Source organism: Myxine glutinosa, chromosome 13 (genome assembly GCF_964187855.1).
Source record: "Myxine glutinosa chromosome 13, kmMyxGlut1.1, whole genome shotgun sequence".
NCBI classification, from domain to species: Eukaryota; Metazoa; Chordata; class Myxini; order Myxiniformes; family Myxinidae; genus Myxine; species Myxine glutinosa.
The window spans coordinates 36,155,738-36,174,135 of record NC_136273.1 but is presented as its reverse complement, the minus strand read 5'-3'; the positions used below and the strand labels follow the sequence as shown (position 1 = coordinate 36,174,135).

Genomic DNA, 18,398 nt, shown 5'->3' with positions numbered 1-18,398 from the left:
GAAGGAAATAATAACGTTTTTAATTTGTATTTAAATTTTGTACTTAAAACGTTAGACAAAGGGTAAGATGTTCGTGGGAGGTAGGGGGAGGAAAGAAAATCAAAGAAACAGGCAAATACAGTGAAGGAAAGAACTTGTATTCACAAAATACCGATGGGGGGGGGGGGGGGAGGGGCAGAGAGCCTAGCGGGACCAGGCCACGCACAAGGTGCGAACAAAAAGCGACTAATTGCACACAAGTTTGCAATAATTACAAAAGCAAAGATAACTAGAAACACACAATAACACATACACAATAAAATATCCAGTGGAAATTTGACAAAGACAAAATGGGAAAATACTTAAACTTTGATGCCGTGGAGAGATCGAAGTAAGGTTCCTCGCTTGAGGGACCGGAAGCGGAAGTGAACGAGTCATCCAATTCCAATTCATTCAATTGGATGAAACGATTTTTATCCAATTGATCGGAAATTTTAAGAATTTGCACATTGGGTCAGTGAATTGGTTCACCAATCAAAACCTAGAAACTGATTGTTTTTTCAGATCAAAAGGGCAAAGATCAAAGTTGCATAAAATATCAATATGTCAGTGACCCAATATGATCCAATTAATCGAGTGGAACCTGTGTGCTGTCAAGAAGGTCAAAAGGACAAAATAAGGTCACAAAGTCACCAATTTTCATCTGATTGACTTGAAATTTTAGCAGTGTTTGCATATTGGATCACTGAAGCCTATTGCTTTTGGGGTCAAAAGGTCAAGGTCGCCTAAAATCGTCAATTTTTTGTAGTCTTTTTTTTTTAGCTGTTTTCATCATGTTTAGCATATGTAAGAAGTCTGAATACAAAGCGGACATGGATAAGCTTTGCATTTTCAGATGCTTTCTAGTTATTATTTTTATCAAGCTATCTCTCTAACTGCATTCTGCTGCAGGGATGTACATCTGTGAAATTACCGCGAACAATACCCTTTATGTGGACAATGTAGACATTCACGTTGTGGAGTTCCCAAAAAATATCAAAACCAACAATGTCAGTCTGAACCCTGGAGAGATTGGGAATGTCTCCTGCTGTCTGATTGACTGGCCCGATCACAACGTTCCGTTCAATGTGACTTGGCACGACCTCTCTGGAACTCTACTGAGGAAAGGTTGAACGCACACTTGAGTCACATCATCATCATGAACACTAGTTTCCTGGCACAGTAAAAACTCCATTATAAAGTTGTCATTTTTATTTCCATTAGTTGTACAACAGAGGTGGCCACAAACTGAAGCAATATGTAGCAACAGCAGCAACAACAACAACAACAACAAACGCTTTATGACCATCGGTGGGTTGGTGGAATGATGCTATTCCTCCGTATGAACATGTCCATTGCGTCAGTTTCATACAAACCAAAAACAAGAACAATATGCGGCACTGAAATATTTATCTGTGCATGTATCTTTTGGCTATATTAGGAGTCACCTTGTTACCAGAAATATGATGAAAACTTTGAGCTCTTCCCACCAGCCATCCCCAATTCCCTCCAGGCCACCACTCCAACCCAACCACCACCTCCCACAAAACATATCATTAATTATGCCTTAGCATACACTCCTTTCTCTCCACATACATAAGTAACAATATATATGGCCTGTAAAAATAGGTTGCATGTATGACATAAATTGTGACATAACCCTTTAGAATAAAGTATGATGGACACGGAGGAAGCACACAAATTACCTACGACTACGTGTTATAAAAGATACATTCATTTCATATTCATTTACTTCATTTTGCATCTTCATTGAGATTCACTGACAGACAGGCAATATGTTTGTGAAGAACAACATCCTGCCTTTTGATTAAACCCAAACAGCGAAGTGACAGGTAGGCACGCCGAGTGATAACAGCAAACTACAGTGTTTTCTCATTGCTATTTTGGATATATTTATAATGTACAACCAACATTGTAAACTTTTTTTTTGAAAAAACATAAGAATGCTCTGATTTTTCACCTGACAGAGGTAATGAAAGGGGACAGCGCAACAAAGTGTACTTTCTTGATGGTGAACAACACACAACGTCATGAAAACCTATTAGAAACGTACATTTGCACATTTTCCATCTCTCCACTCAACGTGAGTGGTAAAGTCCATGCCGAGTTCCACTTACCATGTAAGTCCACAAAAATGTTTTTGTTTTTTTAAATAAGTCATCTAAACTTTCTATTTTAACGAGTCTAAAAGCTTATTTAATGTTCAAACCACCTTTAAAGTTAAATAACTCAATATCAATTCATGTGATGTTACTCTCAACTGTAAATCTTTTCTTCGAGAGAGATAGATATACCACATGAACAAAAGTATGTGAACACACCTTCTGATTTGTGGATTCAGCTGTTTCAACCACTCCCATTGCTCACAGGTATATATAATCAAGCACGCAGCCATGCAATCTCCATGGACAAACATTGGCAGTAGAATGGGCCATACTGAAGAGCTCAGTGACGTTCAACGTGGCACCATCATAGGATGCCAACTTTCCAACAAGTTAGATCCTCAAATTTCTGCCCTGCTAAAGCTGCCCTGGTCACTGTCAGTGCTGTTATTGTGAAATGGAAACGTCTAGGAGCAACAACAGCTCAGCCGTGAAGTGGTAAACAACAAAAGCTCACAGAACGGGACCGCGAGTGCTGAAGCGTGCAGCACGTAAAAATCGTCTGTCCGTGATTGCAACACTCACTACCGAGTTCCAAACTGCCTCTGGAAGCAACGTCAGCACAACAACTGTTAATCGGGAGCTTCATAAAATGGGTTTCCATGGCCGAGCAGCTGCACACAACCTTAAGATCACCATGCGCAATGCCAAGCGTTGGCTGGAGTGGTGTAAACCTCGCTGCCATTTGACTCTGGAACAGTGGAAATGCGTTCTCTGGAGTGATGAATCGTGCTTCACCATCTGGCAGTTCGACGGACGAATCTGGGTTTGGCGGATGCCAGGAGAACGCTACCTGCCCAAATGCATAGTGCCAACGGTAAAGTTTGGTGGAGGAGGAATTATGGTCTGGGGCTGTTTTTCATGGTTCGGGTTAGGCCCCATTGTTCCAGTGAAGGGAAATCTTAATGCTAAAGCATACAATGACATTCTAGACGATTGTGTGCTTCCAACTTTGTGGCAACAGTTTGGGGGAGGCTTTTTCCCATGTCAGCATGGCAATTGGCAATGCCCCCATGCACAAAGCGAGGTCCATACAGAAATGGTTTGTCGAGATTGGTGTGGAAGAACTTGACTGGCCTGCACAGAGCCCTGATCTCAACCCCATCGATCACCTTTGGGATGAATTGGAATGCTGACTGCAAGCCAGGCCTTATCTCCCAACATCAGTGCCTGACCTCACTAATGTTCTTGTGGCTGAATGGAAGCAAATCCCTGCAGCAATGTTCCATCATCTAGTGGAAAGCCATCCCAGAAGAGTGGAGGCTGTTATAGCAGCAAAGGGGGGACCACCTCCATATTAATGCCCATGATTTTGGAATGAGATGTTCAGGTGTCCGCATACTTTTGTTCATGTAGTGTACATACATAAAAAACATACATACATATTTCCTTCGAGAGTGATGCTTCATTTGGCATATAAAATACTGCTGCAGCTGATTCACTTTGTATACGTTTTTCCTTAGATACTAATCCAACACCAACACCAACAACGCCAACAACAACCATAGGTGAGTATCATTAATTATTCATGCAGACTACACTACCACTCACATTCACTTAATAAGGAGTAAGGAGCAGAATGAGTAGGAGTATCTCGTGTCTTTTTATGAATATTGTCTCTCCTTGTGGACGATATTGATAGGTGGAAAAAGACAACCCATCTCATTGTTTACAGACAAGTGTCAGTTCTGTATTTCTGGGTATTTTGTATTCAGAAGGTAGGACAGAGTTTTCTGGAATATTATACGAGTATAATCTTGTGCTGCAGTGCACCTTGTTCTTACCATTAATTACCTCCACCAATAATGGTGGATGGAGGTTATGTTTTCACCCTTGTCTGTCTGTTTGTCTATTTGTCTGTCTGTGAGTAGAAATCTCTAAACATTGTGGATGGATTCAGTTGAATTTTGGTGGAGAGATTAGGTGTGTAAAAAAACCACCTTTAGAGGCCATTTTTCCCCACAAGCGGGGGTTGGCCTTTTTCGGGAACTGTGGTTGTTGTTGTTTTTCGGTCCCCTTTTTGAAGCAATGTTTTACGGCCGGATGCCCTTCCTGACGCCAACCCTTTTTGCCGCCTTTAACGACAAGCAGAGAATTACCAGTGAACTGGTACTCAATTTGCCGACCTCGGAAGGATGACAGGCTGAGTCAACCCCCCTGGCGTTAATTCAGCGATTGACCGGGATTCGAACCCAGGATCCTAGGATCCTAAGCCGGCACCCTAGCCGCTAGCCCAACACCAGGGATCGATTAGGTGTGTGTGATTAGGTGTGTGACAAAGACTAATTGATTCGATGTTGGTGAAGATCTGGATCCGGATTCAATAATTATTTTAAAGTGAATTATTTTAAAGTGAATTATTTTAAAGTGAATTATTTTAAAGTGAATCATTTTAAAGTGAATTATTTTAAAGTGAATTTTTAAAAAGTAAATTATTTTAAAGTGATTTTTTAAAAGTGAATTATTTTAAAGTGAATTATTTTAAAGTGAATTTTTTAAAAGTAAATTATTTTAAAGTGATTTTTAAAAAGTGAATTATTTTAAAGTGAATTATTTTAAAGTGAATTATTTTTAATTGAATTATTTTAAAGTGAATTATTTTAAAGTGAATTATTTTAAAATGAATTATTTTAAAGTGAATTATTTTAAAGTGAATTATTTTTAATTGAATTATTTTAAAGTGAATTATTTTAAAGTGAATTATTTTAAAGTGAATTATTTTTAATTGAATTATTTTAAAGTGAATTATTTTAAAGTGAATTATTTTAAAGTGAATTATTTTTAAGTGAACTAGAACGCCACTCAGTAGAGCGCATACTCCCACAGTGGGTCAAGTTGGAATAGTACGATTTCACAAAAGTTTGAGGGAGTAGTTCAGTGACACCACAAGACAAGATAGACACTGCACAGATATATATATTTAGAATATATAGAAGATAATGTAAAAAAAACAACAAGGCAATTGCACTTACATTTCCGGATTCAGCGTTCAATTCTATATAAGTGAGTGTATTTTGAGGCATGTGTGACTTCAAATAAAATTGTTAGCCAGGAAAAACGTTCGTTTCATTCCTTAGGGATACAACATGTAAAACTGGCCCAAACGTCAAAACAAAACTCGCTCATTTTAAGTCGTACAAGCTCATGCGACCTCATTCTTCTGGGAAGAATCCCGTGCACATGCTTGTCACACTTATAACTCACCTAAGTCTTTATAAGTTCATCAAATTCTGACACCGCGATTGACATTCGCTGAGGTAAATGTTGATATCTCATTATCTCTTCAGAGGTAGAAATAAATAAATAAATAAATAAGTTTTAAAGCATTATACGTATCAAACGATACATTTTATGAAACGGGGAAACCTAATACACACTTTGGTGGTTTTAAAATGACAGAATATGTCTTTATTAGAAAAATAAATAAACCTTGAAGACGACGCCACTAACAAAATACACTGCTCTAATGCATAACCACGAGTTTAAACTACATTTACAACAAATATGAAAACTATTTTCATATCACAATGTTAAATATAGAATATATAGAAGATAATGTTAAAAAAAATGAGTCCTATCTTCCAATGGTAAACAATCCTTCAAAAAATTCCTGGATCGGGAATAATATCCTGAGCTTCACCAAAAACTAATCAATTCTTCCTTATCCCAAGGGCAATCATCCCACCAACTTTCATCCAAATCCCTTCAGAACTTTTCCAGATATCTTGTTCACAAACACACGCACACACACACACACGGACACGATCAAATGCATTACTCCCTGGCGGGAGTAATTATTTTAAAGTGAATTATTTTTAAGTGATTTTTCAAAGTGATTCTTCACCATTGAAAGATAGGCCAAAAACGATATGTAACACAATATCTCAAAACGTTGTGGACAGATTCGGATGAATCTTGGTGGATTAGTTGGGTAGGTGACACGAACAAGCCGACTAGATTTTGTTGTGTGACAAGGACAAATGGTCCAGATCCAGCTTCGGCCTATCAGTACGATACAAAATGTGAACTGTTCCGCCTGGCGGAGGTATGTACTTTACTGAATGCCGTTCTCGTTAGCATTGCTTTAATGTCAACACTCTGGTATAACGAAGGAACTGATCAAAGAATCTCTGGTACAATCGATTGGGTAAGTCATTCAAACAAAATCCTTTTTCAGCAAAAACTGGCTATGGGGATCAAAAAAAGAATCTTTTGGTACGCCTTTTGCATAACGAGGTGATCTCTGCTGCCTTGTGTGTAAGGACTCTTGAATGCATGTTTCAAGGAACCAGGATTATCGCTCCAGATGGAGAAATCAAAGAGTCGGATGATGTTCAGCTGATCTGTGAAATGCCCGTTGCCACCACCGCACCAACATGGCGCATAGACGGCTCGAGCATCGCGAATGGATCAATCTTTAAAATCAACCAAATAAACAACACTACTTCCCTGCTGGAAATCAAGGGCATTAAACCGGCATACGAAGGTTGGTTATGTTACACATCTTAACTTCTGAGAAGTATTTGAATGTTGAGTCAAGTATAATACTTGATTGTACATTAAAATCTGAGTTTGAATTGTAATCTTTAGAAACATCGTCACTATCGGACTGTCGGTAAGAACTTATCTGGTTCACTTATGACCTTCAGGGAAGGGGTAATGTATGCCCATCCTACCTGGTTTGATTGACACTTGGCACTAGTCATTAAATTGTTTTTGACTCTTGGTGCCCTCAGGCCAACCCGGGATGGACATGGAGACTATGAAAATTCAGTGCCAACAAAAAATTCTCCGAAATGAAGAGAAAGAATATGACCAGGCAAAGAAAAAAATATTTTCTTGCTGGTTTGTGACAATAATTGTGCAAAAGTAGTTGGCCAGGTGAATTTTTAGTGAACCTCCATCTCATTTGTACTCTCTGAAACACACAGAAAGGGGGGCGGGAGAAAGAAAAGAAAACGGAAGGAGATTGGGAAAGAAAAAAGGAGAGCTGAGATAGATAACAAAATAAAGTAAAAGAACAGAGGGAAATGGAGAGAGGGGAAGGATTAAAAAGTAAGAGACAGGAGGTAGAAGTGAATGAAAAGTGCTCGGTGATCCAGTGTGGATCTAACGTTCCATCATGTAGATAAGGCTTTGTTTGCTCTTTGCTTTTATGACTGTCCGTCCGCACTGCTGTAATGGAGACAAATATCAGAGTCTGCCATATGACTGAAGGAATGTCCAGGAAGATTGAAGTGTCGAGTAACCGGCTTATCGAGGTTTGTGCTGTTGGTTTGTATTTAGAGCAATTGTCGTGGAAGCAAGTGCCCGGTATTCAGTCACTTTCACTGATGCAGATCTTCTTGTGGAGAGTGCACGTGATCCCGCAGAACTCAAACTGCACCATGAATTGCTTCTTATTCTTCCTTGGTTGTGAATAGCATCATTGGCTGAGGGGTATAGCACTGTGTCGCTGATGCAACACCCACCCTCTGTAGGTTTGAGGAGGAATTTGGAATTTGGCCAGGGTGTCGGCCATAGCTAACCGACTCTTTGCGAAGGACACAGTGAGATCTTTAATGTCCACCAACTAATGCCGGCAGATTGAACACCCAGTTTAATGTCCATCTGAGTGACGGCATATGCGAGAGACCAGGATGACCATTTGATGCTGGGCCAAGATTTAAACTCAGACAAGATGGCTCAGAGCCAAGTGTGCATACCTCTAGGCCATCCTGCAAATATATATACAGTACATGATGTTCCTACTATCAACAATTTGCACTTAGCTTTAAGAGAAGAATACAGGTGGGCTCATATAGCTTGAGGTTTCAAATATCCATTTAACTTGAAAACAACATTACATTGGTGTATACGTCATATGAGATCTAAAATCACAACCTCTACATTGAACAAAACATATAATTAATTTTAGCTTCCTCTGCAGTGTGTATATGAAGAATGGTGAGAAATGTGATGATTTGGTGGATTTTGTGTTCTGACTTTCAATTTTGAAGCATACTTTGCCACAATTCATCCCGATCACACATGTACAGATATAAGTGAGATAATCTTTTTTACTCTGCTTCTCTGGTAGTCAAATAAAATAAAAAATCATTCCAAACAGGAAATTTATTGATTTAATGATATTATAAAAGACACAAACAACAGGCATGAAGAACTAATGTAATGTGCTAGATAGGGTGGTGTAATAGACACTGCGTCAACAGTAAAAATCAACAGTAATTAAAATCAATAAATTGTAATTGTAAAAATATTTTCTTAATCAATTGGCTTCAGCATACCTCAACCACCAGTTTCATTCGAAGCTGTAACTTTTTGAAAATTAAATAAGCCATTAATCAAAAAAAATAATTAATTGATTAATCAATAAATAATAAATCGATTAATTTGATGAATCAACAAATCAAAAATATCCTTTATAGCCACATCACTTGGTCACTATCGTTAATTGATTAATCAAAAACAAAAAATACTGTTTTTTGCCAAAGCACATGCTCAATATTGTGCCCAAATTTTAGCTTCCCAGCTCAAAGGATGGCTGAGATATCGCCTGGACAAACAAAAAAGAAAACAAACAAACAAACAAGAAACCGGAGTGAAAACTGAGTACTCCCTTTCAGTGAGTCTCATCGCCCCCTTCGGTGCCCGGCAATGACGTCATGAGCGCCTGGAGATGGAATAGGAAAGGAGCGGTGTACAATAACACTAACAACTACCATGTGCGGATCTTTTGATGGTTTCACTACATCCATCTACCAGAAGCCTACCTTCACTGGGCAATATACTCACTGGTATTCCTACAGCTCCACGAGATGTAAGAATACCAGTGGAATACAAGCGAGCCTGGTTGCCTTGATCAACATCCTTGTGAACAGAGCTCGGATGATCTGCTCACCTTGTAATCTTACTGCGGAAATGGACAAAAGTATGAATATAATTGGCGACAATGGTTATCCGGAGTTTATAATCAAGAGATATGTGTAGCTACAAGTTTCTCAACACAACAAAAAAACATAAGATCAGTCCTGGCAAATGTCCAGTATATATCAGGATGCCATGGAAAGGACAATATTCATGAAGGTTTGAAGAACAAATCAAACATACGGTATCAAACACGTACCTGGTGGTGCAACCTCCAGTAATCTTCACCTCTCACAGTCTGCTCACGTCAGTCAAGAAGGATGTGCTGCCCACTTCACAAATCAGCAAAGTTATACATGAGTTTAAGTGCCGATGTGAAGCTCGGTATGTGGGCCGTACAACCCAAAGGTTGGCTGATCGTATCAAACAACATGTCCCCCGAAAGAAAGAACTTGGGAGTGAGGACTCAACCAGTACGAGCATGTAAGAACGTTCAAGGATCCTCAGCCATTTCTTCTTCTTCTTCTGCCATTGCATGGCACCTGGTTGCCAACCCCGGTTGTGCAGACCAGTACAATGCAGATATGTTCAAGACATTGAGCTGAGGTCGCAGTACGTTACATCTACTTATGTTAGAAGCAACCTTCATCCAGTACACGGACCCTACATTGTGCCGTCAAAAGGAATTTGTACATTCTCTCATTCTCTTAAAACATGGAAACATTAAAGGTGTTGCCCCAACTGCTGTCCATGATATGTCTGCAAATGTGGAGTCCCCAGCTTTGGGGAAACATCCCCTCCCTGCAAGGTAATGATGCAAATTGTGTGTCATCGCAATTAACTCCGCTCCAGCCAATCGGAGCCAGGGATATTGGTGACTGAGTCAACCAATGGGCATTTGGAATACCAATGACATCATGACTGATGAACCAATCGGTGTCATTGTTACTTAGACATGCTATAAATGCAATATCTCTCACCTATTCCAGTCTTTTGCTGTGAACAGCCTTGAAGAGTACAGCAGGAAAAGCTTCGGTTATTGTTATTATGTCGTGTTTGTTTTCTTGTCTATTAAAGTTCTGTAGTACCAAACGTGTGTTTATCATTTTCATGTCTGCAGTTAAAAAAAACAGTCAGAATGATTAATTACATAACTAATGATCATAATTGATGACAATGAAGGTGAGAATTACTTGAAGCTTCAGACTAAAAAAAACAACTCTGCATGTGATTCATAGGACTTGTCAGAATGTTCCTTGTTTTGAGGTAAGCATTGTTGTAAAAACCAGAGTTACAACATTGTCCCAGATTGTGAGTTTAATTCTGAATCGATCTCTAGCAATACCTGTAAGAAAACCAACAAGCAATATATCAATATTCAGCATTCAGTAATGGATTCGCAAACTAGAACAAGCAAGCCTGGAACAAAGGCAATACGCACCATCTAAGTATGCACAACATTACAAACGATAAATGTCACAGGAATAATCGTAGCGCTGTCTGTCTGAGTTTTTATAACACCTGGGTTCAACTTAGACACAATTTCATTACATTCTCCCTGGCGTTAAAACTACACTACCCCTAGTGGCGGAGAACAAGCTAGCGAGCTATAGCAGCATAGAAACATCAGTTTGCAGCAGTCCATGTCAGTCCCAGCTGTAGCGATCAGGGCGGCGAATTTCTCTTCCGGCACGCGTCCGATAGGCATCAGGACTGCTTCTACCTCGAGACCGAATTCCCCCACGTCGGAATAACCGCCTAACTCGGGTGACGGCGGTGGCTCCACAAAGCCATCCAGATCGGGCGCATGTGGTGGTGGGATTGACGGTGGATTCTCTATCATCAGCCCAACAGCATCCCCGCATGGGGCAAGATGGCACACCGAGACTGTAGACTCACGTCCATTCGGCAGCAGCACTTGAGCGTGCTCAGGGTTGGCTTGGAGGATACGAACCTTGTCAACGAGGGGGTCATATTTACTTGAGCGAACCACGTGTTTGAGGAAAGCCGGTCCGGGTTCAGCAAGCCAGCCTGGCAAAGAACGGCCACCGCCAGAACGACGCGAAAAACTAAACATACGGTCGTGGGGAGTTTGATTAGTAGCGGTGATCAATAAAGTCTTTATCGAGCTTAGCTCCCCGGGTACCACCCAGGTCCATCGGTCCAACCCTAGTCCACGGGATTTAAGGCTCAGAGCAATGGCTTTCCATATAATGCCATTAAATCGTTCCATCTGTCCGTTCGCCTGTGGCCTATACGGAGTAGTATAGCTAGAAGCGATATTACGCTGGAGCAAGAATACTCTCACATCCTGGGATAAAAACACCGCTCCACGATCAGTGTGCAGATAGGCCGGATTTCCAAACATAGAAAACAATTCCCGCAGACACCAGATAACCGTGGCAGCAGTCATATCGCCGCACGGGAAAGCAAAGGGAAATCTGGAGAACTCATCAACTATCGTGAGAAGATAACGAGAACTACCCGAAGCCGGTATTCCCTGACAAGATGGTAGACACGAAGGCAGCAGGGGCACTTTGAAGTCCAAGGCCAATCGCTTCCACGGCCGAGTAGCCTGGACCAGCGTACCCATCCAAGGGTTGTAGAAGCGAGGTCTGAGTTCAGCACAAACGGAACAAGTGCGACATAGCTGACGAATATCCTCAATGGAGTAAGGCAAATTATGGGTGTGCACATAATGAGCTAAACGCGTCACGCCGGGATGGCACAATGTGTCATGAAGAACGCGCAGATCCTCAAAAGAGGTGAGACTCGCACACACCGCTGGCCTTGATAATGCATCTGCTACGAGGTTATCCTGCCCTGGGAGTGCAACAAAAATCGGCTAACTCAATCCTCCAGTGAGTGATTTTCTCATTCTTAATGTGCTGAGCATGGCGCGTGTCATACATAAAGGCAACACTTTGTTGATCCGTAATGATCTCAAAACATTTGCCAAGCAAATATGGCCGCCAGCGCCTAATAGACTAAATGATGGCATATGCCTCCTTTTCAACAGACGGATGTCTTCGTTCCGCGGAGGAGAGAGTCCTTGAAAAGAAAGCCACAGGTCGCCCCCCTTGAGAGAGTGTAGCAGCTATCGCGTGATCCGGTGCATCGCTTTCCAAAACAAAGGAATTGTTTTCATCAATAGACGACACAGCGGCGCCAGCTATGTCGGACTTCAGGCCATGGAAAGTGGCCTTAGCAGCATGATTCATGGGGAACTCTTTGCAATCCACAAGGGGACGAAGCTTCTCAGAAAAATTTCCGAAAAACTTGAGCCCTCCAAGGCGATCGACTAGGTTCGATTATGCTCTCCTTTAATAGCCGCGCAGTCTCCTCAGCAATGAATTACGTATCAGCTCGTGAATAGCATCGCGATTTAACGGCAACCGGTGCACAGTCAGTAGTCATATTGGGAAACAGCGACAGTGGTTCAATTTCCATCCCTGCAAGGGCACACACAGCAAGAGTATCAGCACCTCCAAATTCCATTTCCAAACGCCTATGCCGACGGAGAAAATCATGTCCCAGCTACACTTCCGCACATAATGCTGGTAAGACCATTAAGTGCACATCCAGAAACATTCGGCCATTAATCACAAGCTTCAGTCGGCATTCCCCTCAAGTGCGGAACCATGAAAATTCCTTGGGAAGCCATGAAAATTCTGCGTGTTGTCCCGTGAATCGGCCAGCCATGCTTCTGAACGAGCCGTAAATCGACATAGCTATCCGTAGAACCCGTGTCGATTAAGGCATTTGCGTTCTGCCCTTCAATCATAAGCGGAATAACAGCGCTGGACAGTCCAGGTGGTCCTGTAGTCTTCGAGTCGTCCAGAGGGGGCGCTCGAGCCACGCGCGTGGACCCGACGCCAGCTAGCATCGATCGTGAATCCAAAGCCGAACGTGGCTTGGGCGATGAAAGGATTCCAGTCAAGGGTGTTTGAGCTGAGCAAGGCTTGCGTGGGGAGGTGGTCCCCGTCAATGGCGTTCGAGCCGAGCGAGGCGCCGATTATCTCGTCGGCACGTTGATCCTAGTCAAGGTCGTGCGAGCTGTGCGGGGCCCGCACGGGGAGGTGATCCCAATCAAGGCCGTGCAGTGCGCCGATTGTCTCTCGGGCGGAGAGAGAATCACAGACAAAGTCGAGCGAGTTCGCCGGCCCCATGACAAGCGACAAACCTTTGCAAAATGTCCCTTTCGAGAACACGAATGACACGTTGCTTCTTTTTCCGGACAAACTGACCTTGCATGATTCCGGTTCCCGCAGAAAAAGCTCTTAGCATTACTTCCGGCAGCTGGAGCGGCAGCGGCGGTGGCTGTCACACTCGGCCCGGGATCCTCGAGAGTATCCACTGTCCCCGATTCCGGCGGAGGTGCAGCATCCGTTTGCTCCACGGTAGCTCTCTCCGGTCGTATCACGTCGGTTAAACCCGCAGTGACATACGGACGATCGTACGCTTCCGATTGTGCCTGTGCTTCTTGGTACACAAGCGAGAGTTTATGAGCTTTTCCGAGCATCAGATCCGTTTCTTCCAGCAATCTCTGTCTTATGATAGGTGAGTGAAGACCAGAAATAAATGAATCTCTCATTAAATCATCACATACTTGTGCATGTGTCCGTGTTTCTGCCGTACAGTCCTTTACTAACCGGCGGAGGTCCTGAACAAAGTGGTCGATGGTCTTCGATGGGTCTTGTCACCGAGACGTGAGGAGGTATCGAGTATAGACCATGCTCCGAGTCTTGATATAAATCCGACGCAATTCTTCCTCAGTGGCGTCGTACGTGGCGCATTGGGATATGTACTTAAAAACTGTATGATTCACATGGGAGTACAGCACCGCGAGCCTGGTTGCATCGGTAAGACCCTCCTGTGCTCCCAGGTAGCTGGTCAACAGACTTAACCAGTGCAGGAGCTGAGCAGATGCGTCCGGTGCCTGAGGGTCCGCTCCAAAGATCGGAACTTGTATCAGCTTATGAGTCATGGTGATCCCGTTCAAGACAAGAGAGGGATTCAGAATTAATTGTTGTAAAAACCAGAGGTACAACATTGTCCCAGATTGTGAGTTTAATTCTGAATCGATCTCTAGCAATACCTGTAAGAAAACCAACAAGCAATATATCAATATTCAGCATTCAGTAATGGATTCGCAAACTAGAACAAGCAAGCCTGGAACAAAGGCAATACGCACCATCTAAGTATGCACAACATTACACACGATAAATGGCACAGGAATAATCGTAGCGCTGTCTGTCTGAGTTCTTATCACTGTCGCGCAGTGGACAGAAGCTGAATAACACCTCGGTTCAACTTATACACAATTTCATTACAAGCATCTCGACAAAAAATCTTATCTGCATATGTGTTGTTTAAATTATTAACACATCACTATGTATATAACCGATAACTGGCCCACAGCGAGTTTGTCAATATATGTTACGGCTCTCCAACAAAGAAAGGTTCCCCCCACCATCTTTGAAAAACATCAGTCAAAAAGAGACCATTCAGATTCAAAGCACCATTGTGATATGAATGATCCAACTTCACTTATCTGCTTTCTTGCCCATCACTTCCAACTTCACTTATCTGCTTTCTTCCCCATCACTTCCAACTTCACTTATTTGTTTTCTTGCCCATCACTTCCAACTTCACTTATCTGTTTTCTTTCCCATCACTTCCAACTTCACTTATCTGTTTTCTTGCCCATCACTTCCAACTTCACTTATCTGTTTTCCTGCCCATCACTTCCAACTTCACTTATCTGTTTTCTTGCCCATCACTTTCAACTTCACTTTTCTGCTTTCTTGCCCATCACTTTGTACATGATGCTGTGTGTTCAATCTGAATGACGACACAATAACTTTTAAAATGGGATTAACAGCTCATTAAAACATCTAGGCACAGTCATATTGCTTATATTCAACCCGTTGCTTACAAACACCAACACGTGCTCCGTCTGTGCAGGAGAGTACAGCTGCAGTGCCGTTCAAGACCTTAAAACATACGAAGCAAAGCACAGACTAATTGGAGTGATTGCCAAGCCAATAATCACAAAGTCAACCCTACCATTCACACAAACATGTGGAAATGAAGTTTCCCTCGAGTGTTGTGCGACTTCTTCATCTCCCACCAACATCAGCTGGACATGGAGGATGATTACGAATGGTACTTTATTATTTTATTTCTTTATTTAAAAAATTATGCGCCTGAATTTACTTCTTATATTGAGCAGGCAATTATTTATTCACCCATGAAAACTTAAAACATCCTTGACAATTAATCTTTGAAAACTTTATTTGAACCAAACCCTCCCATTTGCAAGGTTAATTGTCCATGTATGAATATCTTATTGACGGTGTCTATACTGTGAGGATATTTTTTGCTTTAAATGTTCATCTCATTTTAGAAGGAACAATCAAGAACAATTGCTCTTCCTTCACACTGCAAATTTCAAATCCTTGCCTTCAAAATGAGAGCGTTAAATGCGCCTTCACAAATGTAGCAGGAAGTGCCATGGAAAACATCACCATCTCCATCATATCGGGTTTGTGTTTCTCTTCTTCCAACTTTGAGAATGCGACGAAGTGTTTCATAGGTTCTCATCGCACAAGCTGTCATTTCCAAATACAGAAAGCCTATAAAAATCTTAAAGTTGCCGTTATATTTATATACGGCCTCATATGATGAACCTGTCCCAATATTTATTTCATTTCAGGGTGTACAAATAACACATTCTTTCCTTTTATCTCGGAGATGGGCAATGGAATATATCCTGACGACTAATGTGTTGTTGTGTAGGAAATGAAAGCTTTTGCTCTCAGACGTTGATGGGCGATTACAAATGGGAAAAAACTAAAGCTGAAAGCATGGCCTACCAATATTGTCCTGTTGGCACCGAAGGGAAAGTCTCACAGTGGTGCGACAGGGAAAAATGGTCAGGAGATATAATTGAAAACTGTATCTCGAAAGATCTTCAAGGAATCCAAGAAAATGCAAAAGTAAGTGATTCCAAGCTTTAATATGTACTTTAGCTACTTTACGTAAAAGTCAAAGCTTTAACTTGTATGTGCGTGAAATACACAAAGCAATCAAAATGTTTCTGATGTTAAACAGAGCTGTTTTGAAGTTAATTTTGAATTAAAGAAATCTTTAGATTTATGCACATTCTTGTCCATGGTTTATGTTTTTAGTGTAACTAATAAATTTGTGTTTGGAAAAGGAGGTAATCGTGTTCGCATCCCACCAATGTTTTATCATCTAAATTTGACAACCATGCACGTTGCGGGTCAGTTGTTGCAGGCCGGAATTGGCAATGCCACCAATAAGGTCAAAGAACTCTTGAGAAAGCTGCACAAGTTCACAAATACGAGCCAAGGGAATTTGTACCTCGGAGAGCTCCAAGTAGCCAGTGAAATCCTCGCCATCCTAACTTCGGTCTCTGAAGATAACGATGTTATCATAACTGATGACACAATGAAGGTGAGAATTACTTGAAGCTTTACACTAAAAACAACAAAAAATAATCTCTGGATGTGATTTATGGGACTTGTCAGGATGACTTGGCAGGATCTTTCTTGTGTTCAGGTAAGCATCTTCACAAAATATAAAAGAAGTTTTAAGTAGATTTGATCTTCTGAGACTGGGTATGCATGGGGTTTCAGTTTAGATAAGCAGTTTAAAGATTGATGCAGGTGAGTTTTGATTGATATTGCTTTTCAACACATACCTATGATATTACTCAAACAAAAGAGGCACTTTCAAGCAGAATGTGATGTTGATTTTTTTTTTTTTTTTTACCCTGCGCATGGAAAGCGAAAAGCGGGGTTAAGCAATTGGTTCACTTTGTTTGGCCGTCTGTCTATCTACAAACGTCAGTTTATAATCGAGGAACAACTTAATTTCATATGAATGTTATATTTTGAACATGAAATGGAAAACGAACCTGTAGTTTAACAGTACTTTGGCTCTGAATTCGTCCCAATCACACATGCGCAGAGACGAGTGCGATAATTTTGTACTCCGTCTGCCTATCTGGCAATGAAACACAATTGAAAATCATTCCAAACAGGAAAACTTACTGTTTTGAAAGACATCATAAAGGACACAGATAACAGGTACGAATAACGCATGGAACGTGTTAAATAAGGTGGTGTAAAAGACGCTGCATCAACGGCGATAAACTTTCAGATTTGTTTTTTTCTACAACCATTAAAATCTTTATTTTATTTCAATTAAATTATATACTTGAACACTGTAGAACACAAATCGCCTTTATGAAAATTTTAAAACCTTTCCATTTAGTAATTGGATTGAAAATTTGAAAATTGGACAAAATATTATGGAATTTTAAGTCATCACGATCAATCAAATTTGCCACTCGCAGACCCCGCCCATGTCCTTCTGTCTCAAGATGCATGGGGTAAGATATTCCATGAACTCTCTATATTGTTTACATGGGAACATTTTAACAGAAAAAGTTTTTTTTTAAATCAAATGAAAGAAAAACTGTAGTAGGTATTAAACTGAGTAACCCTGCCTTTGTGAACATACTCAACTATCCTCAATTCAAGGAGACAATATTATACAGCACATGTAAATCGAACATTTTCAGAGAAAATTGACTCAGAATTCATTATGAGGTGAAGAATAGTTGTTTGGTATGAAATATGTTGTTATAAAGAAGAAGAAAAAACTTGAAACTCATGTACTTTGTCCTTTGTCCTTTTGCAGGATGTGGTGATGATTACGGATTCTTTGGTGAATGAAGACTTCAGTGATTTATGGCAGAAAATTGACGAGAATAGCAAATCGGGTGGTTCCGAAATCCTTAAGTCAGTGGAAGGTCTTACCAAATTGTATAGGCCAAACAAAGATGATTTCAGCATTTTAGCAAGGAATGTTGAACTAAAAGGGAAACGCTTTGTTAATCCTGAGAGTGGCTTCCAGCAAAAGTTTCCTGATAAAACAAGTATCTTGATTCCAAGTGAGTTTCTCTCCAGCAAGAACATTACAGTAACAAGTATATACTTGCCAACAATGTCCAAAATCCTGCCCAAGCGGTTCCCAACATTGGATAAGAATTATTCTGTGGGTAGCGCTGTCCTGAGCACAGTCATCACTAACAATAACAACAACAACAACATGGAAATAACAATGGCTTTCACCATCTTCAGCAACAATTCTAATCCATACGATTCTCTTTGCACATTTTGGGACTACAGTGCAGTAAGCAACTAATATATTCCTCAAACTGTTGTTTTTATCATGTTTCATATTTTAAGGACCATAACACAACAGCTGCTGTACAATACTGACCTCTAATTAATG

General features: G+C 41.0%; 1 protein-coding gene across 3 annotated transcripts in view; it reads left to right on the top strand.

Annotated features, from left to right (window-relative positions):
* LOC137438847 (adhesion G protein-coupled receptor F5-like) overlaps positions 1-18,398 on the top strand; it is a 112,515-nt gene that overhangs the window by 69,261 nt on the left and 24,856 nt on the right. For all 3 annotated transcript variants that reach the window (XM_078767329.1, XM_078767328.1, XM_078767330.1), the window contains 9 exons: positions 931-1,146; positions 2,007-2,159; positions 3,665-3,709; positions 6,487-6,687; positions 15,036-15,236; positions 15,478-15,615; positions 15,870-16,069; positions 16,362-16,550; positions 17,802-18,296. In XM_078767329.1, coding sequence (XP_078623455.1) covers positions 931-1,146; positions 2,007-2,159; positions 3,665-3,709; positions 6,487-6,687; positions 15,036-15,236; positions 15,478-15,615; positions 15,870-16,069; positions 16,362-16,550; positions 17,802-18,296 — 1,838 coding nt within the window. The remainder of the gene's footprint in view (positions 1-930; positions 1,147-2,006; positions 2,160-3,664; positions 3,710-6,486; positions 6,688-15,035; positions 15,237-15,477; positions 15,616-15,869; positions 16,070-16,361; positions 16,551-17,801; positions 18,297-18,398) is intronic.